A 22,272-nucleotide genomic window follows, 5' to 3' on the forward strand; every position below is an offset into this window, starting at 1 on the left:
ATCCCAGAAAATCCCACGCCTCTATGGTAGAGCAATTATCATAAATTCCCTCCACAACGGAGGAGGAAGGTGAACACTGAGGAGGAGGAAGGTGAACACTGGCCAAGTGAACACGAGGCAAAGCTCGGCTGAAGTGGCGTCTGCTGCGGTGAAATTGAATTTCACAGGTATTGTGCCGAAGCTCTGGGCTCTGGGTCCTCAGCATGCTGAAGAAGCAGGAATGGCAGACGGGAAATGAGCGTGCAGATCCCACGTGCTGCTGCTGTGGGCCTCTTCTGTTCTCCTGGGCTAATGCACACAAGGAGCCCAGTGCTGCTGTCAACCAGCCTGACTGCTGATGAGTTAATGTGGATATGCCCCCTGTCCCCAACCAATCAAGAACGCCACTGGAGTGTGTGTGTGTGTGTGCTCTAGTGTGTTTGCTCAGCCTGTGATGGATGTGGGGTTAATGGGCAGGTGGTCATTCTCTCCAGCCCTGTTTGTCCAAGCACCTCCTGCTGGATCAAAAGCTCCTGAATGAGCAGCCAGCCTGCTGAATGGCACACTGAGGGCAGCATCCCAATCTGGGCTGGAGATCCTGGAGGCTGAGTTGGTGGCTGCTGATGGTTTGGTTGCTCTGTGAGGGATGGATGCTGTCAGTCTCCCACCGTGAGCAGAGTGAACTCCCACCTACAGCAGCCGCATCATGCTGTTCATGGCCAGAGGGCTGGCAGAAAATAAACCAGACCTCATGAGTGTCTGCCAAAAGCTGCGTTTACCGGCCCCAATCTGGAGGTTGGAAAGAGTTCATGTACAGCTGTAATTCTGCCTCTGCACGGATCGATGTTTTTGTTCTAGAACAAGTCATTTTTTACACGTGTCTGGTGATGCTAGTGTATGCGGAGCAACTGGGAATAGATGAATTCCCTTCAGAAACACACAGTGATTTAAAGATCAATATACACATGTAAATAACATGGTGGGAAGAACCGTTCAGACACAACCTGTAAGAAAGAGTTTATTTGATGGCATTCTGTGTCTTTATCTTACATATTAGAAAGATTAGGGTGGTAATTGTTTCTTTTTTATTTTGTGCACACGGAAGTTAATGCCGAATACATTACCTTTCTAATCATATAGTGTCAAGTGTTTTCTTTCAGAGACCCAGCCAGCATATTATTCCTTTGTTTTCTTAAGTCACAAGCAATCAACTGTGTTCATGTGAAGAATCCAAAAGCAAGCAGCAAACCAACAGAACCAATGGTATGTTGTTGTTTTGATTGATATCATTTTACGCGGTTAGGTTTGGTTTCATTCTATTTCATCACATTTATGATAACATTTTTTGGGGGATGCAAAACAATATATCTACAATGAAATGACAATATGAGATGTTGCTGGTGATTCCATCATCTAGGTGGGAGGAGAGGCGTTGTCCCTGGACTGCTGGTGCAGCTCGTGAGATGAAGAGGATGGCCCTACAGGACACCGGACCGCTGGTGCAGCTCGTGAGATGAAGCAGATGGCCCTACAGGACACCCAACATGAGGGGTGCAAGGGACTCACACTGGGGGAGAAGACAGGCCTCTGCTGGGTGAGAGATGAGCTGAGGGTGTGTGTGTGTGAGGGATGAGCTGAGAGTGTGTGTGTGTTGGGGGGGGGGGGGGGCTGGGGAGGAAGAGGAGGAGGAGGAGGAGGCCATTATGGATGAGGGGCCAGTGGGAATGAAGCACACATACATATATACACACACACACACACACACACACACACACTCATCACATACACACTCACACACACACACTCATCACACACTACACCACACACACACACACACACACACACACAAACAAACTCACATTACATACACACACACTGCTGCTGCATACACTCAACACACACACCACACCACACACACACACACACACACACACACACTCACACACACATACACTCAACACACACACCGCACACACACACTATGGCCCACACACACCACAGCTGTGGAGCTCTTCTGATGGGTCACACACTCACCCTTGGCAACACCTGACCCAGCAGCGGCAAAAATAAACACACTGTGCTACACCTTAGGGGCAACACCTGATGTGTGTGTCTAGTTATTCTCCCGTGCATGTCTGAGAGGACAACTCACTGTAGATGAGCTAGAGTACTGGATTAAACTAGTCACGTGGGCTGAATGGGCTCCCAATGCCACCCCTCAGTTTGGCTCATGCTAAATCAGACAGCACATAAATAACCACACACACACACACACACAAACACACAAACACACAAACACACACACACACACACAACACACACACACGTACATACTCAAACACATAGAGAGAGTCAGAGGGGTAGGGAGAAAGAGAGAGATAAAACACACATAATCACACACATGCACACACACACAAACACACACATACACACTCAGACACACACACACACACACTCACACACACAAGCGCAAACACACACACAGACTTACACGCTCACACACACATGCAAACACACACACACACACACACACACACATACACACACACACACACACTCACACACATACACACACACACACACACACACACACACATACACATACACACACGCACATGCACACACACACACACGCACACGCACGCACACACACACACACACACACACACACATGCACCGCTGTCATTCTGTCCTCCCTGATCATGACAGAGGCTCCAGCTGCTCTTTTCTCATGTTAATTCCTGTAGCCTGTGGGTCAGGGCGGCTAATGAAGAGGACCCGGCACCTCCGGCTCCTCTGACACGCTAAAGAGCTCCGCAAACAAGCACAAGGCTTTTAATCCCATACTCATATAGGCCTAAACACACGTAGCACATATTCAGATGCACACACACACACACACACACACACACACACACACACACACACACAGACACACACACACACACACACACACACACTCGACAGCGCACAGGCACGCGCACACGCACACACATACAAACACACACACACACACACACACACACACACACACACACATACACACTCAACAGCACACACACACACACACATACACACACACACACAAACACACATACATATATTCATCATGCACAAAATGGAAAGCAGGCTGAGGACACTCTATGCAATGGTGCGTTATGCTGTGCCACACTGTGCTCAACTGGGCTGTGTGTTTGGCCTGGCCTAGGATCAGACAACACTATGAGAGCAGACACTGGACAGCAGAGAGGCCCACACTGGACAGCAGAGAGGCCCACATCAACCTGTCACACCCAGCATGCACTGAGCTCTGATATAATCACAGCAAACTAATAATCAACAAGAAAGAGATCCTTATCAGTTAGATATGCACGTTAGCTCCACCTCCAGATGCCACATGGTGAGTTCAAAGAAGAATTCATTGGCATGAATAGCTTAATGAAGCTACAGTTGTTTGTTTGGAAGTTTGTCATGAAGCAGCACTTGCTCCAGGACTGTTCCAAGAATCGCTTTGCTATCTACTCCTGGTGTTTCATTGATTGTCCTTTTCAATCCAAGCTCCAGTCACACCCAGCACGCTCTGAGCTCCGATAACTCACAGCAAACTAATAAACATGTTAAATCAATAATTAGGAGTTGGTAATTAATTATAGATGGACAAAGCAGACTGGGATACATGTCTACCTATGGCTGGAGAGCTCCAATCATCCTGAGCAAACAAATCAATAAAGCCAATATTCACATGTCTATAGCCTATGGTACACCACAGAGTGATGTATTGCATCTGCATGTGTGTGAGAATGTTTCATAAATTATGAATTGCTACAAATAAAATGTCCATAATATTGCTTTGATCTTCGTAGTGTTTCATTGTTCTAACCTTTTGCTCTAATGAAGTCTGGTTCTCCCACAGGACTACTAAAGCATCTCTTATAAATGTGTACATTACTGTACACCTACAGTACATACATTGAGTCACCAGATTAATAATCATGCCCTCCAATGTCTCTCTGTGAGATCAGTCTTTCAGACTGTAACAGCACTACTAAAACATCTCTTGTGCGTGTGTAAATGTGTGTGTGTACATTATTGTAAACCTACATACATTGAGTTAGATAAACATGCCCCCTCCTCACTCTCTCTCGCTCTCTCTGTGTGTGAGGTCATATGAGCCTCTTTCAGAACCTCCACAGCAGTCAGCAGTGTGGTCCCTCTCCCAGTGGAGCACCTGGCCTCACACACACACACACACTCACACACACGCACACACACACTCACACACACGCACACACACACACACACACTCACACACCGCTGGAGTCTCAGAGTGGCAACATGGAATGATTGATGGCATTTACACATTGACAAACTGACAGCTCTTGGTACGACACCGAACACACACACACACAAACAACACACACACACACGACACACACACAACACACAACACACTCATCTCCCCTCAACACATACTGATGAACATATGGACACTAATGACAGCACAGAGAGAGAGAGAGAGAGAGAGAGAGAGAGAGAGAGAGAGAGAGAGAGAGAGAGACTTCTGCTCAAACAGCCCTCAGTTTTTGCCTGGTAAAATGTATAAATATCTGATGCATTTCAAACTTGCCAGTCAAAATATCTGGTAATATTATTCATACAAAACAAATTAGAACAAAAAATAATTATCCATGAACAGGACATTCGTGTTTGAACCAAAACACATAAATCAGCCATTTTCGTACACCTATATCTTATTGGGCATTTCATTGACTAATGTGGACGCCAAAATCCAAGCACTTACTTCCATTAGACAGCATTCAACAGGAGAAGGATCTGTCTAAGCTTCGCCCCCCAAAACTGCATCCTAAGTAGGCCTAAGGCAATCTACTTCACGGGGAAGTTCTGTTCGCCCAAAACATGTGTTGCTGATGTTGACACACAACCGGTTTATGGGGATTATATTCTCGTTGTGCCATTGCTTTGATAATCTTGTTTTGTAGCAGGCTATAACTTGCCGCATAGGCCATGACAAAAATGGTGGTTTATAATCTGGTATGCGAGAAATCTGGTGCCTAGTGTGTGTGTGTGTGTGTGTGTGTGTGTGTGTGTGTGTGTGTGTGTGTGTGTGTGTGTGTGTGTGTGTGTGTGCCTAGCTAGCAACAGTTAAATGAATTTCTGTGGTCCATCCTCTCTGTCTCAGAATGCTTGAAAAGTGTGTTAATGGGCTTTAACAGTTATGTTTATCCCTAGCTAGACTTTAGTAGCCTACTATCTTCAAGACTATTAGGCAGGACAGTTTGACAGTTTTTGATTGCATCAAATCAAGTGTCAAGCACGATCGTGGTGCGAAGTTGCCATTGCAGCCTACACTTTGGCAGAAGTGTATTTAGCCATTATCTATTCACGCTGAATGTAGTTGCCCTCCCTACACATGCAACTGCCCACCCCTTGATGACACCGCTGCAACAGTTCAACTGATTTTAGGACATCATTCTTCTGCTGGCCTAGATAGCCAAGGCCGCATCATAGGTCTGTAGCCTACATCTATTTATGCGTATTCTGAAACTTCAATCTCAACATTATCTCTTCACATTGAATGTAGCTGCCCCTACACGGCCAACTGTCCACCCCAGGATGACACCCTGGTAACAGACAGTCTGACTTTTGTCAGTTTAAAAGTAGAGTCTATTATAGACCGCGATATTTGCGCTTGTTTGAACGATGTTTGACATAGGACGGGTGTAGGTTGTTTGTCACAAAATATTGCCTTTCAGTCTTTCAGTCTTACTTTCTCTATGTAAATTACAAATCAAAATGTGTTGCTTTTGACCCGGTTCTCCCTATTATGAAATATAACATGTTGATGAGTTTATTTACGTTGATGATAAGGTAGTATTATGTAGTATGGTAGAAATATAACATGTTGATGAGTTTATTTACGTTGATAAGGTGGTAATATGTAGTATGGTAGAAAAATAACATGTTGATGAGTTTAATTACGTTGATAAGGTGGTAATTTGTAGTATGGTAGAAATATAATATGTTGATGAGTTTATTTACGTTGATGATAAGGTAGTAATATGTAGTATGGTAGAAATATAACATGTTGATGAGTTGATTTACGTTGATAAGGTGGTAATTTGTAGTATGGTAGAAATATAACATCTTGATGAGTTTATTTACGTTGATAAGGTAGTAATATGTAGTATGGTAGAAATATAACATGGTGATGAGTTTATTAACGTTGATAAGGTAGTAATATGTAGTATGGTAGAAATATAACATGTTGATGAGCAACGGGATGTGTTCTGTCAAATGCAGGTTGCTAGGCAATTCACAAAACCAACTACAGTATAGGTTCTGAAAATGTAGTTTAGATGCATGAAGGAATACATATAGGAGAGTCAAAGTCAGACAGAGATAAGGAAGATGTTGATGTGATCGACACAAAAAAATGAAGACGTTGATAGTATCAATAGACATCAATAGACAGAGGTTCATAGCTTACCTCATTTGCCACAGTCTTTTCAAGAGTTAAAAAGCTTTGCATGCAGTTTACAAAGAGACAGGGAAAAGAACCCCAGTTTTTTTTCAGAAGTGGCTTGAAGTGACAAGCTACATGATGATAGCTATATTCATTAGCACTAACAGGAGGTCTTGGTGCCAAATAATCCAATCTGTTATTGCATATGGTGGGATAGAGACTGCACACACACGGCGTGCTAATGTGTTTGCGTTTCCCCACTTATTCACAGTTGTGACGCTTGGAGTGTGAGCCACCGTGGGAACACTTAAATAGTTACTAGACCAGATTTCACTGAAAATAAATGTTGCGTAGAAATAGATCTGATGGGTTTAATCTTTGATAAACATGATTCTCATTTCAGATGGCTTAAGTAATTGTATTCAAGCTGTCTTGCCGTGCTGTGCTGCTATATATATATATATATATATCTGTGCCTAAAGGTTATTCTCTCCTATATTCACCAGCAATTAAGCAGAGGATACAAAGAACCACACAAGCTTGTGCATGTTCACACACCTCACACACACTCACACACAGACATGCAGGAACAGACTCACACACACACACAAACACACACACGCACACACATACACATACACGCACACACACAAACACACACACGCACACGCACACACATACACGCACACACACAAACACACCCACTCACACTCACACACACACACACACACACACACACACACACACACACACACACACACACACACATACACACACACCCACACACATACACACACACACACACACACACACACACACACACACACACACACACACAACAAAACCCTTTCCAACTGTTTCTGAAACACAAACACACAACCTGTAGAGATACACAGAGCCTCTGATTCCTCTAGGCAGCCCTCGGACCATGAAAAGCAAACTCACACACACACACACACCATGACCATGAAAAGCAAACTCCCCTGGTGGAAGTGCAGGAGTGTGCATGATGAGGTCATGAGGCCTGTGCCTGTGCCTCTGGGCGGATTAGGAGGAGGGCCGGGGCTCAACCCTCAAGAGCTCTGAAGGATGTTGATTTATCTCTGCACCACCCTGGCCTTGCAGTGGAAGCGCAGCAGCCTGTGGGTGGTGCATGGGGTATGTGTGTGTGTGTGTGGTGCATGGGGTGTGTGTGTGTGTGTGTGGTGCAAGGGCATATTGTGCTGGATGGTCCACACCTGAGAGAGTGAGGATGAGAGCCATGAGAAAATAAGAAAACTTATGCTGCTGTACGTGTATCTCTATGTGTATATCTATATGTATATCTACATGTAGGAAATGTCTAGTCGTATCTGTTGTGCCTGGACATGCAAAGTAATTGACAATAAAGCTACTTTGACTTTGACTTTGAAAAAAATGATGTTTGCCTCCAGAGAGAGAGGCTTTCCTTCTCACCATGTCTGAGCTCACCATACTCTTGTTTGTGCGCTGCTTTTGCATCCGTGCCCTAGATTTTAGGCTAAAGTGTTTATTTATCGAAATAAACCCCCTATTTTTGTAATCTCTGTTGTCCGTGTTCACCTTCTGTTGTGGCCCACGGGTACCCACGCAGTTTTACGCCTCCTGAGGAAGGAAACGCGGCTCCCCATCTCCTCATAGATGAGCAGGGCTGCTTTTAATGAACTTAGGACGATAAAAAAAACCATTTAACATTGGTTCTGGTTCGACAGACAGAAGTACAGAAGTACCCATGCTGATCATTGGGGAGATCATTTGTAGGGTTTGGTACTCGGATCGAGCAAAGAAAAAAAAAGAAATAATTCCCTCATCTCTACGTTGGTCCAGAACTGATTCAGAACTGCAGTGGGCTCCAGAAAGAAAGCTGACCTGAATGTACATATTCCTTCGTCCAAACTGGAAAATGCAGACATGGCAGTTTATGCTCATATGAAGCTCATTTTCCATGGAATCAGCACATTTATAAAGAGCTCCTTCCAATCTGTAGTACTTACATAGGCTTCATCTTGCAGCCAGAAATGTATAATTTATAAGTTAAATGTATAAGTTATGATAACGTTCGGCATAATGCAATCAGTTACAGCTTGTGATGACACTAAGCGGAACTGGTGCAAAGATAAGATGACCTGCAGAACCAAAATCGGAGCTTTTTGCTCATGTGAATATCTTTGTCTTGAATCAGTGGCAAACTGAAATAGGCCTGCTGAGAAATTCCGATATTCCCGATATTCCAAGATAATGACTAGGAGTGAGACAGAGGGTATTCCGCATCAGTGGAGTGAAGTTTGCCACGGTGTCCACTTTATTCAGATAAAATGGTGGCCGTGAAGCTTGTTGTTGTGCGCGTACAGTGTGTATTTATTCAGATAAAATGGCGGCCGTGAAGCTTGTTGTTGTTGTTGTTGTTGTTGTGCGCGTACAGTGTGTCCTTACATTTGTTTCATGTACAGACACTCTAATACTTATCCCCCTCTTACACTCATTAACAAAATTTGCCTTCCACAAATCTCAATCGCTACTTGGCAGCGCAATCCCACAATGCACCAGGCTGAGCCGTTGCTTTCCATCCACATATATAGCATGGAACTCAGGCTGTTAAAGATGCAAGAGGTTGAGCAGACTCTCAGGCTGCCAAGAAAAGCCTTGGCACGAGGAGGGAGCTGGACCAGACAGCAGACACAACAGACTGACCTTCCACCAAATGGACTGCAGCTAATCACACACACACACACACCCAGGGAGTAATGGCACTCCTGGGCTCATGAATACGCAAAAGCTGAATCAGTGCCTTTTGATTTTGATTCTAAGGGATTTTAAAAGCTAAAATAAATGTTTATACCACAAACAGGTGTCACTGACCATAACTGCAGACATGTACAGTGTTTTCATCAGATTTGAGGCTATGAGGCTATCTAGACTCATATCTGATCAATCAAATAATAGCAACAACTGTATTAAAATGGCTGATCCTGCTCTTACGAATGATAGAATACACTGAAACATCATCATGTTGGTTTCACTGTGCGGTCACATAGGGTGAATGTTATACTTTCATAAAGTAATCTGCTAATACGCTTGATCTACTTTGTGCGGAAGTGAATTTGACACACAAATCCGGTTACTGTTCTGTGTCTTTTCAGCTTTTCCAAAAGGAAAACAAACATGTAATCTGAAATAAGCTTCTTAGCAATAAGTCTAATTGAGCACTCCCATAGCATTAGACTTTACAAGCACTGCATTGTTCTGTGGGGTTCATGAAATTCATTCATTCAGAAAATTGAGACGATAAATACCACACCAGAAGTTAGAAGTGCTGAGGTTGCTTACAGTTAGCTAGCAAGCTGACATCTCACAGTATGAAGCTGTAACGTCTGAAGTATTCATTCAAGACTTTTCAGATAACAGTGAACTCACCTTCAGCAGTCTGTATGAATTAGATAAAGACTGAAGTCATTCTATTGTATTGCATTCATCACTGTATGAAAGCCCAACTAGAGCCTGTCTGTGACACACACGCACAAAAGCCGCCATTTGTGAAACACATTTAGACATGTGGCTCTTCAACTACAGAAAAGAATGATGACATACATATTGAAAGAAAAACACACATATGTTCACAACACAATGAGGAAGGAAAATTCAGAGCAGTTCTGATCAGTGCTGTCTGCTCCTCACACCACATCTGCTCCTGACACCACATCTGCTCCTCACACCACATCTGCTCCTCACACCACATCTGCTCCTAACACCACATCTGCTCCTAACACCACATCTGCTCCTAACACCACATCTGCTCCTAACACCACATCTGCTCCTGACACCACATCTGCTCCTCACACCACATCTGCTCCTAACACTACATCTGCTCCTGACACCACATCTGCTCCTGACGCCAGCAGATTACACCCTGGCCAGAACCCCATACTCTTTCATCACACTGTGTCTTTACAGCATGGTGTTTTTCACCATCTGTGATCGATCACCTGTGGGAAAAAAGCTCAGAAAATAGCCAATATGAGCCCTAGTTAAAGTAAACAGTGAGAGAGACATCAGCTATGGAATTCAGAACAGCATCAGTGCGAAGGGGTCCAAATAATGGTTATCGAACGAGGAACCTTTTCAAGACCTTACCATGTCTGCTGGAAACACTGCAGCATGGATGCTGCCACAGGCTCCCGGTCTTGTCTGGATGGCTATGAGGATATGACATAAGACATCAAAGTGACACTTTCAAGATCCTCCTTCTGAGATGTCAATGAGACCAGAGCCTTGAGAGGGACTTTTATTATGATAAAACACATCCCTCCAACACAGCCATTGTGTAACATAATCTTGAGGTCTTTCCCTAGCTCTAGTGTGTGTGTGTGTGTGCTGGCTGTGGCCTGTGGCATTTGATGTCTCTCCCAGCTGTAGTGTGTGTGTGGATGCTGCAGAGATGTCTCTCCCAGCTGTAGTGTGTGTGTGGATGCTGAGGCGTATGTGTGAAGTGTAGAGATGTCTCTCCCAGCTTATAGTGTGTGTGGATGCTGAGGTGTGTGTGTGACTGCTGCCCAGAGATGTCTCTCCCAGCTGTAGTGTGTGTGGATGCTGAGGCATGTGTGTGTGACTGCTGTAGAGATGTCTCTCCCAGCTGTAGTGTGTGTGGATGCTGAGGTGTGTGTGTGACTGCTGCCCAGAGATGTCTCTCCCAGCTGTAGTGTGTGTGGATGCTGAGGTGTGTGTGTGTGTGTGTGTGTGACTGCTGCCCAGAGATGTCTCTCCCAGCTGTAGTGTGTGTGGATGCTGAGGCGTGTGTGTGTGTGTGACTGCTGCAGAGCTGTCCAGAGGAGAGGGGCTGCAGGGAATGAGGCGGCTCTGGAACATGGCCGCCTGGCCGCTCTCTGCTCACGTGTTAGCATGTGCAGCTCTGCCTCGCCGCATTCCTCATTCCTCTCTCCTTCCCCACTTGGGAAAACACACACACACACACAACCATATGCACGGCGGATCTGAGGGAACACTGAGTCGGAGTCGGAGTGTGTGGGATCGGAATGCATATGGAGAGCAGAACGGGGCGTCCATATCATGTGCAGCTTCAAACGGTGTGTGTTAGTGGTGTTAGCACATCGTGTGGGAGTGGGCACAGATACAGATACAGATACAGATAACAATTTGAATCTGTGTTTTAATGCCTTTTACACTCAGGAATGCGGCACTGGTGAAGCTTGTGTGTCTCTACAAATAGCAACTTAGGAGCTCCAACTAGCTTAAAAGAAAACTAAGCTTTCCATCTATGTTAGACATGCTCAAGTGAGTGTGTGTTTGCGTGTGTGCGTGTGTTTGCATGTCTGTGTGTGTGTGTGTGTGTGTGTTTGTGTTTGTGTGTGTGTGCGTGTGTGTGTTTGCGTGTGTGAGTGTGTATGTGTGTGTGTGTGTGTGTGTGTGTGTGCGTGTGTGTGTACTATTAGTCCTACAAGCTTACTATGTATTCATAGAATTTATGCTCTATCTATTTGTCCTCTCCAGTCATGCATACAATTACATACCATCTAGTCCTGCCATTATGTCTTTGAGCACGTCTTCAAGTCCATTGTGTCAGTCTTTGAGCGCGTCTTCAAGTCCATTATGAACTGAATTGGTCAGGCATAGCTGTTGAAGAGTTGTCTCTATAAGAAAAGGCTTTGTTGTCACTAATGAATCACTAATAATTAATTTTAATTAATTAATGAATGAATCACTAATTAAGAATAGTGCTCTCTACCTTTAGCTTAAAGTGTCTACGTATGTGTCTTTGCCAGGAGTACACAGTTAAAGAGTATTATGTGTATTTACCAGAAGTACACAGTTAAAGAGTATTATGTCAGAAGTACACATTTAAAGAGTATTATGTGTCTCTGTCAGAAGTACACAGTTAAAGAGTATTATGTGTCTTTACCAGAAGTACACAGTTAAAGAGTATTATGTCTGACGTCAGAAGTACACAGTTAAAGAGTATTATGTGTCTTTGCCAGAAGTACACAGAGAGTATTATGTGTCTTTGTCAGAAGTACACAATTAAAGAGTATTATGTGTCTTTACCAGAAGTACACAGTTAAAGAGTATAATGTGTCTTTGCCAGAAGTACACAGTTATAGAGTATTATGTGTCTTTACCAGAAGTACACAGAGAGTATTATGTGTCTTTGACAGAAGTACACAGAGAGTATTATGTGTCTGTCAGAAGTACACAGTTAAAGAGTATTATGTGTCTTTACCAGAAGTACACAGTTAAAGAGTATTATGTGTCTTTACCAGAAGTACACAGTTAGAGAGTATTATGTCCGACGTCAGAAGTACACAGTTAAAGAGTATTATGTGTCCTTGCCAGAAGTACACAGAGAGTATTATGTGTCTCTGTCCGACGTCAGAAGTACAGAGTTAGATGTGTCTTTCCCAGAAGTACACAGTTAAAGAGTATTATGTGTCTTTACCAGAAGTACACAGTTAAAGAGTATTATGTGTCTCTGCCAGAAGTACACAGAGAGTATTATGTGTCTTTGCCAGAAGTACACAGTTAAAGAGTATTATGTGTCTTTGCTAGAAGTACACAGTTATAGAGTATTATGTGTCTTTACCAGAAGTACACAGTTAAAGAGTATTATGTGTCTTTGCCAGAAGTACACAGAGAGTATTATGTGTCTCTGTCCGACGTCAGAAGTACAGAGTTAGATGTGTCTTTCCCAGAAGTACACAGTTAAAGAGTATTATGTGTCTTTACCAGAAGTACACGATTATAGAGTATTATGTGTCTTTACCAGAAGTACACAGTTAAAGAGTATTATGTGTCTCTGCCAGAAGTACACAGAGAGTATTATGTGTCTCTGCCAGAAGTACACAGAGAGCATTATGTGTTTTTGCCAGAAGTACACAGTTAAAGAGTATTATGTGTCTTTACCAGAAGTACACAGAGAGTATTATGTGTCTTTGCCAGAAGTACACAGAGAGTATTATGTGTCTTTGCCAGAAGTACACAGTTAAAGAGTATTATGTGTCTTTACCAGAAGTACACAGAGAGTATTATGTGTCTCTGCCAGAAGTACACAGTTAAAGAGTATTATGTGTCTTTACCAGAAGTACACAGAGAGTATTATGTGTCTCTGCCAGAAGTACACAGTTAAAGAGTATTATGTGTCTTTACCAGAAGTACACAGTTAAAGAGTATTATGTGTCTCTGCCAGAAGTACACAGTTAAAGAGTATTATGTCAGAAGTACACAGTTAAAGAGTATTATGTGTCTTTACCAGAAGTACACAGTTAGAGAGTATTATGTGTCTTTACCAGAGGTGCACAGTTAAAGAGTATTATGTGTCTTTACCAGAAGTACACAGTTAAAGAGTATTTGTGTCTTTACCAGAAGTACAGTATGCCAGTATTATGTCCGACGTCAGAGGACCGGTCAGAGACATGTTGACTGTATGAGTTTCATTTCCCTCAGTTGCAAATCTATGGAATCTGTTTGTGTAGCATCTGGTTGGGCAGCCATGTAGAATGTGATCATTAGTCATTTCTCCTGGTCAGCCTGTCACTTCTCGTTGCGCTGTGACTGTGAGTTGAATTTTCATTTGATGGTGAATTGTTTGACACGTGAATGTAATGGTCTCTTTTTTATGTTAGTTTTGCCAAAGGCAAGCGTGAACTGATTAATTGGTTAAGATTGTTTCCGTTTCAGTTTTGACATGAGCTGACATTTAATTTTGTGTTTGTATTTCTTTCCCTTAAAGCTGTCGAGGAACTGCAGAGAAATGTTGAGGTATTGCTCAACTCTTTGACAAAAATGAGATCTGTCTGGAATCTCGGGTCCATACTTTGCACAGCATTAACACACAAGCGCGATGATTGCATTGCCACAAACCTTAAAGGTTTTTCCTTCTGATTAATACACTGACGAATAAAACTAGATTTGCATTTCCTGAAGGAAATACCAGTGCTTGCCAAGCAAAAGAGTAAAAGATTAGAAATCAGAAAAGATATTTAACTGCTCAACCAGAATAGAGTTTCCTCTGTTGATCCAGTTGGCCACATTTACCTGTCTATCATGACATTTACCTACCTATCATGACATTGACCTGTCTATCATGACATCTACCTGTCTATCATGACATCTACCTGTCTATCATATCATCTACCTGTCTATCATGACATCTACCTGTCTATCATATCATCTACCTGTCTATCATGACATTTATCTACCTATCATGACATCTACCTACCTATCATGAGATTTACCTACCTATCATGAGATTTACCTATCTATCATGACATCTACCTGTCTATCATGACATTTGTACTTCAAGTCGAGGCTCAAAACCTACTTGTATTCCTTAGCATTTGGATCCCCCTGATTTTAGTTGATAATTTGTATATTTGCTTTCTGTTAGAGGTGTTTCTGTTCTTTTGATGTGTATATAGATGCTTAGTTGAGTGTGTTGTTTCTGTTTTTTTATTTGATTTTTTATTAAAAAAACATTTGTGATCTGCAATTGTACAGCACTTTAGTCAGCGTGAGCTGTTTTTAAATGTGCTTTATAAATAAATTTGACTTGACTTGACTTGACATCTACCTGTCTATCATGACATTTCCATTCCCACTGGTCTGTTAGTTCTGACCGTGTGAATAGACTGAGCGTACAATGCTATAGTGTGAATAGACTGAGGGTACAATGCTATAGTGTGAATAGACTGCGGGTACAATGCTATAGTGTGAATAGACTGCGGGTACAATGCTATAGTGTGAATAGACTGAGGGTACAATGCTATATAGACTGCGGGTACAATGCTATAGTGTGAATAGACTGCGGGTACCATGCTAACAAACAGCCATATTACCTGCATCAGTTACCTGGTGTGAAGCTGGAAGTTAGCAAGGGCAATCTGAGCAGCACAACTGTGTGCCATGACTAAAATGCAATGGCAGCTGGGTTCATGCCACAGTAATGACGTCCAGTATGGATCTGTAATTGTATATGTGGATTCGCAGGCAACCAGTGGGCTTCATCAGAAGCTGGAAATGCCAGCACACTCATATTTTGGATAGTCATAACAATTTTACAACAATTGGAAGTTTGAAAAGGAACACTTCAATTATTTGACAAAGAATGTGATGATATAAGTGCTTTGAAAATGAAAACCCTGAAAATTGGCTGATAGACAGTAAGGGGATATGGCACTTTGTTCTTTGTGGAAGCAATTTCATTCTCATGAAAAAGGGATATTTGAAGGGCAGTGATTCTTTCAAAATGACGAGAAATGAATTGGCAGTGATGTGCATTCTAGAAATTCAATGGAGCAAATCAAATAACGTCAGTCAAAACAAAGCATTTTAAAGCCATTTAGACTGATGAAACACAAACTGAAGTCTGGATGGATATCAGTGTTTAGTCAAGTCAGAAGAGCTGAGCAGGTCAGACACTGGAGGTCTCCGGCTGCAAGATAAACCAACTCGTACAATGAAAGCCTTTGCAGTGAGATGTTCCTCCGTTTACAGTGGCAGACAGTGGTGAGGCCGTTCGCTCCGCCATCGGCAGAAACAGCTTCGCCATGGGGCAGAAACAGCTTCCACACACCCGTTACAATAAAGTAAGACAGAGGATGACGCTGGGGCCATGTAACAGAATCATAAATTCAACTCCGGGGGAGGATAAATAATGTAACACTCATTTCCTGGTTTGAGTAAACATGCTCAGGAGGTGTGGGGCTGGGTGGAGGTGTGGGTCTGGGTGGTGGTGTGGGTCCGGGTGGTGGGGTCTGGGTGGTGGTGTGGGTCCGGGTGGAGGTGTGGGAGGTGGTGTGGATCTGGGTGGTGTGGGGCTGGGTGGAGGTGTTGGTCCGGGTGGTGGTGTGGGGTTGGGTGGAGGTGTGGGTCTGGGTGGAGGTGTGGGTCTGGGTGTGGGGCTGGGTGGTGGTGTGGGTCTGGGTGGAGGTGTGTGGTTGGGTGGAGGTGGGACTGGGTGGAGGTGTGGGTCTGGGTGGAGGTGTTGGTCCGGGTGGTGGTGTGGGGCTGGGTGGAGGTGTGGGTCTGGGTGGAGGTGTGGGTCTGGGTGTGGGGCTGGGTGGTGGTGTGGGGCTGGGTGGTGGTATGCTGGCTGGCTGGCCCGACAGGTGATGGGTTTTTTGACGCAATTATTCATTGCTATAGGATGCACTAAAGAGGAATGTCTTTCGTCTCGATTTGAATATGGAAAGGGTGTCTGCATCTCGGATGGAGGCAGGAAGATTGTTCCAGGGGAGGGGGGCTCGGCAGCTGAAGGCTCTGGCTCTTATTGTGTGTGTGTGTGTGTGTGAGGAAGGGGGCTTGGTAGCTGAAGGCTCTGGCTCCTATTGTGGTTTTTGATATTCGTGGAATTACAAGGAGGCCTGCACTCTGGGAACGAAGCGGTAGAGGAGGCCTGCACTCTGGGAACGAAGCGGTCTTGGTGGGCAATAGGGGACAATTCCTTAAGGTGGTTTGGAGCCAAGTTGTAGGGCTTTGTATGTTAGAAGGAGTACTTTGAAATCAATTCTACTTTTGACAGGGAGCCAATGCAGAGAGGCAAGTACAGGTGAGATATGTTCTTTTTGTTCTAGTGAGTGTACGAGCAGCAGTGTTCTGTATAAGCTGGAGGCTCTTTATTGAGTTGTTGCTGCATCCAGACAGGAGAGCATTGCAGTATTCTAGTCGCGACGTAATAAAAATGTGGATCAGTTTTTCTGCATCTTGGAGGGAAAGGACTTTTCTAATTTTGGCAATATTGCGTAGATGAAAAATTATGTCTTTGTGATCTGCTTTATGTGTGAGTCAAGTAGGAGGTCTTGGTTGATAGTTACACCAAAGTTTTTGGTGCTAGTATTGGGAGTTAATGGGATGCTATCGAGTGTGGGTAGATGGCTAGAGAGTGTCATTCTCAATTGATTCATTCAGAGTGTGGTTCAAAACACAATGAGGTCAATCTTACACCAGAGTCAAAACACAATGAGGTCAATCCTACACCAGAGTAAAAACACAATGAGGTCAGGTTATTACCATGTTAAGAAATAATTCATGGGATAATTCACCGATTGAGGAGTTTTGTAAGTTTGTCTGTTGATTTTACTCTCAACAACTCAAATCTTTAGTGCCGTGAACAAGAGGGAGCCTACTGACACAAAGAGCACTTCTCCAGTCATGCAGTGACTCAAAGAGCTCTTCTCCAGTCATGCAGTGACACACAGAACACTTCTCCAGTCATGCAGTTCTACTGACACACAGAACACTTCTCCAGTCATGCAGTTCTACTGACACATAGAGCGCTTCTCCAGTCATGCAGTGACACAAAGAGCCCTTCTCCAGTCATGCAGTTCTACTGACATAAAGAGCGCTTCTCTACTAATGCAGTTCTACTGACACAAAGAGCCCTTCTCCAGTCATGCAGTGACACAAAGAGCTCTTCTCCAGTCATGCAGTGACACAAAGAGCCCTTCTCCAGTCATGCAGTGACACACAGAACACTTCTCCAGTCATGCAGTTCTACTGACACAAAGAGCGTTTCTCCAGTCTTGCAGTTCTACTGACACAAAGAGCGTTTCTCCAGTCTTGCAGTTCTACTGACACAAAGAGCACTTCAGTCATGCAGTGACACAAAGAGCACTTCTCCAGTCATGCAGTTGCTGTCGTGCTGTATTTTTGTGTCTCTATCTCTGCTTTTCATTTCGTCTCATTCTCTCTCTCTCTCTCTGTTTCGCTCTCTCCTCTTTCTCTCTGCCTGTCTTATAGTCTCTTTCTCCTTACCTCTTATTCATTTACATTTACATTTAGTCATGTAGTAGACGCTTTTGTCCAAAGCGACGTACAAGGGAGAGAACAGTCAAGCTAAGAGCAATAAAAACCTGGTGTAACAATAAATACTACTTTACATAAGAAATAGAAAAACGACATAGAAAGAAATAGTGCAGGAATGTAACTGCTGTAAGTGCAAGTTACTGTAAGCACCTGGCAAGGTGCCAGTTAGGATATTCTCCACCTCTCTCTCTCTCTCTCTCTCTCTCCACCTCTCTCTCTCTCTCTCTCTCTCTCTCTCTCCATCCTGCTTCACTTCCTCTCAGTGCGATGCCGTGTGGCTCTCTAGTCCTGGTCCTGCTGGGAGGACAGGTGCCTCTTAATGCTTGAAATGCTTGAAATGGAGCCGTAACAGCTCTTCCCACAGCGTATTCCTCTACAATGCATTGTGGGTAATGTTGGGGTGTAATGCCCTCTCCTGCAGTGCATAGTGGGTAATGGGGAGGTGTAATGCATCGCCATGTCTCATCTGTAACGCAAGGGAGCCGACCAGAAGAATTTTAGGATCAGACACGAAGGCTCATCACACACACACACACACACACACACACAAACAGACACACACACACACACACACACACTCACTCACACACACTGCAGTGCTGTAAATGCAGGTGCTACTTTACGCCTCAGTGGTTATGTGGGCCTAGCGTATTACCCAGGAGCTGTGATGTGTCACCCATGGCCCATCCTGGGTATTACGCTAGGCCTTTGCCATGAAGGCATACTGAGGCACACACACACACACACACGCATTCTCCCACGGGATCAGGACACACAAATCCCCAATGAGAGAGACACAGAGAGAGAGAGAGAGAGAGAGAGAGAGGGCTGAAGAGAGAGAGAGGGCTGAAGAGAGAGAGAGAGATGCAGAGAGAGAGGGGGGGCTGAAGAAAGAGAGAGGGCTGAAGAGAGAGAGAGATGCAGAGAGAGAGAGATGCAGAGAGAGATGCAGAGAGAGAGAGATGCAGAGAGAGAGGGCTGAAGAGAAAGAGAGAGAGACAGAGAGAGAGAGAGATGCAGAGAGAGAGAGGGGGCTGAAGAGAGAGAGAGAGAGCTGAAGAGAGAGAGGGCTGAAGAGAGAGAGAGAGACTCAGAGAGAGAGGGGGCTGAAAAGAGAGAGAGGGCTGCAGAAAGAGAGAGATGCAGAGAGAGAGATGCAGAGAGAGAGAGCTGAAGAGATAGAGAGGGCTGAAAAGAGATAGAGAGACAGAGAGAGAGATGCAGAGAGAGAGAGAGATGCAGAGAGAGAGACGCAGAGAGAGAGGGGCTGAAAAGAGAGAGAGGGCTGCAGAAAGAGAGAGATGCAGAGAGAGAGCGGCTGAAGAGAGAACGAGACGCAGAGACAGAGGGGGCTAATAAGCGAGACAAAAGAGCAGGATGAGAGGCTGTGTCACCCTGGCAACCTCTGGTCCCTGAGCGTGGAGTTGGCATCACGGTCTCTCTCTGTCTCTTGTGCCAGCTGGGGCTTTGAACAGAGGGGAAAGCCTCCCTTTGATAAACAGCCTGCTGAACTTTCACTGGATCAAACACCCCCAGATAACATCCTGATGATTCACTCGTGGAATTAAAAAGCACAAAACAAACAAAACCAACTCAAACTCTTCCTTGTTTGATTTCACACATAGTACGTCTACGGGAATAGATTCATAGCCTGTTTTTTCAACCAGATTCTTTTCTCTCTCTGGTCGGCAGGGTTTGGCTGAGAGCTGAGGAATTTGAAAGACTTCTCATAGTCCTAATCTTTCTGATCTAGATTGGTTTGTGTTCTAATTGGGTTTATGATGATTCCATGTTTGCATGCCATGTGTTGTTTTCATATTTATTGTGATGTTTTATTTATTTACTAAATACATTGAAGAGACTGACTAAGAGGAACCTCTCCTTAAAAAGCCTAGATGTCATTCCTATGCGTATTCACAGACTATTGCACTGATTCTCCAGCCACAAATGTAAAGCCCCCCATCCTTCGTCTCCTCTGCTGTACCTTGTCCACCCCCTTATTTACTAAAAGTGACTGACTGAGAAGAAACTCTGTCCCTAAAATAACACTTCCCTGCTGCGTCCTTGTCCACCCCCTCCTGAGCTCCAGGAGAAAAGCTCCCAGAATGTGTCACATGGCAGTCATGGCTACGGCTCTGCTGAGGCTGCTCTGCTATCCGTGCTCCTCATGGAGTCAAATATTACAGGGAGCAAGACATGAGAGAGGAGGAGAGAGGAGGAGAGAGGAGGAGCAGGGAGGAGAGAGGAGGTGCCGTCCTCATGGAGTCAAATATTACAGGGAGCAAGACATGAGAGAGGAGGAGAGAGGGAGGAGAGAGGAGGAGGAGAGAGGAGAGAGGAGGGTGCCGTTCCTCATGGAGTCAAACATTACAGGGAGCAAGACATGAGAGAGGAGGACAGAGGAGGAGAGAGGAGGAGCAGGGAGGAGAGAGGAGGTTCCATCCTCATGGAGTCAAACAATGAGCAAGCGGAGGAACTAGAGTGCAGAAAGGAGGACAGATGAGGAAGATGAGGAGAAGGGGAGGGAGGGGGAAAGAGGAAGAGTGAGAAGAGATAAAACAGAAAGTAGCAGAGAGAGAAGCATGTGTGAAACACACTGAGCAGCGCAGAGACACACACACACCACACACACACACACACACACACACACACACACACAGTATGCAGAGAAAGAAGTATGTATGAAACACACTGAGCAGCGCAGACACACTAACACACACACACATACACACACACACACACAGACACACACACATACACACACACACACACACACACACACACACACACACACACACACACCAAAGGCCATCACATAAGAGACACACAAACCAAAAACATGCATACGCATGCGCACGCGTAGATAAACACACAGATACACACACACACGCAGACGCACACGCACGCACGTATACATAGATACCGCACATGCACATTGCACACGCACACACACAGATACCAACACACACACACACGCACATGCACACACACACACACACACACAAACACACTGATACACACACAGATACCAACAGGCCATCACAAAGAGACACACAACCAAAACATGCATACGCAATGCGCACGCGTAGATAAACACACAGAACACACACACACGCAGACGCAGACGCACGCACGTATACATAGATACACAGATACAACACACACATACGCAAACACACACACAACACACACACACACACACACACACCACACACACACACACAAACACACTTATACACACACAAGATACCCACAGAGATACACACACACACATGTTACGACAGAGATACACACACACACACTGATACACACACACTGATACACACACAGTTACCACAGAGATACACACACACACACATCAGTTCCGGTACAGAGAAGGACAGGGAGAGCCTCTCAAGCTCTCACAGTCTGCCTTACTTAACACAACTCTCTGCCTGTGGTATCAGAAGGACACAAGAAGACTGCACTTAACAGAATCACAGAAGACTGAACTTCAGAATGAAGACCTCAGTGGTCATGAGTGAATGTCTGCTGCTGTTTGTCATCGCTGGCGCCGCCCCTGCCACTGATCCTGATATCATTATTTGGGCCGAAGGGAGAATGGCTTATTTCCATGCATGTCCTCCTGCAGGGAGAATTCTTCAGCGCTGTACAGAGTGTTCTGGAAGATGAAGATCTGCTTCCAGGGGCGTAGCCAGGACATTATTTTCTGGGGGGGCAGCTCTGGCCAGTCATTTATTTAGGGTGGCACAATGGATTGAACCTTCTTATGGACACTAATGATGTCTTATTGATAATCCCATGTTATTGGAATGGGTGCTTAGATAATGTGCGAGTGCGATGCTGTCATGATTATGTGAGGGGGGTTCGGGACCATTAACACGAGACGGGGATGTTTTTAGTGCAAGTGACAGACACAATATGAGATTGTCATTTTTAGGCGATAATTTATTTAGGTAAACTTGTAGCATTTTAAGTGC

General features: G+C 44.5%; 1 protein-coding gene across 1 annotated transcript in view; it reads right to left on the reverse strand.

Moving 5' to 3' along the window:
• The window catches only part of LOC122133670 (trichohyalin-like), a 67,078-nt gene that overhangs the window by 27,889 nt on the left and 16,917 nt on the right, over window positions 1-22,272 (reverse strand). Inside the window, 1 exon segment of the mRNA XM_042710324.1 lies at window positions 18,474-18,536. Within this exon segment, the coding sequence (XP_042566258.1) occupies window positions 18,474-18,536 (63 nt within the window).

Source organism: Clupea harengus, chromosome 17 (genome assembly GCF_900700415.2).
Source record: "Clupea harengus chromosome 17, Ch_v2.0.2, whole genome shotgun sequence".
Taxonomy (NCBI): domain Eukaryota; kingdom Metazoa; phylum Chordata; class Actinopteri; order Clupeiformes; family Clupeidae; genus Clupea; species Clupea harengus.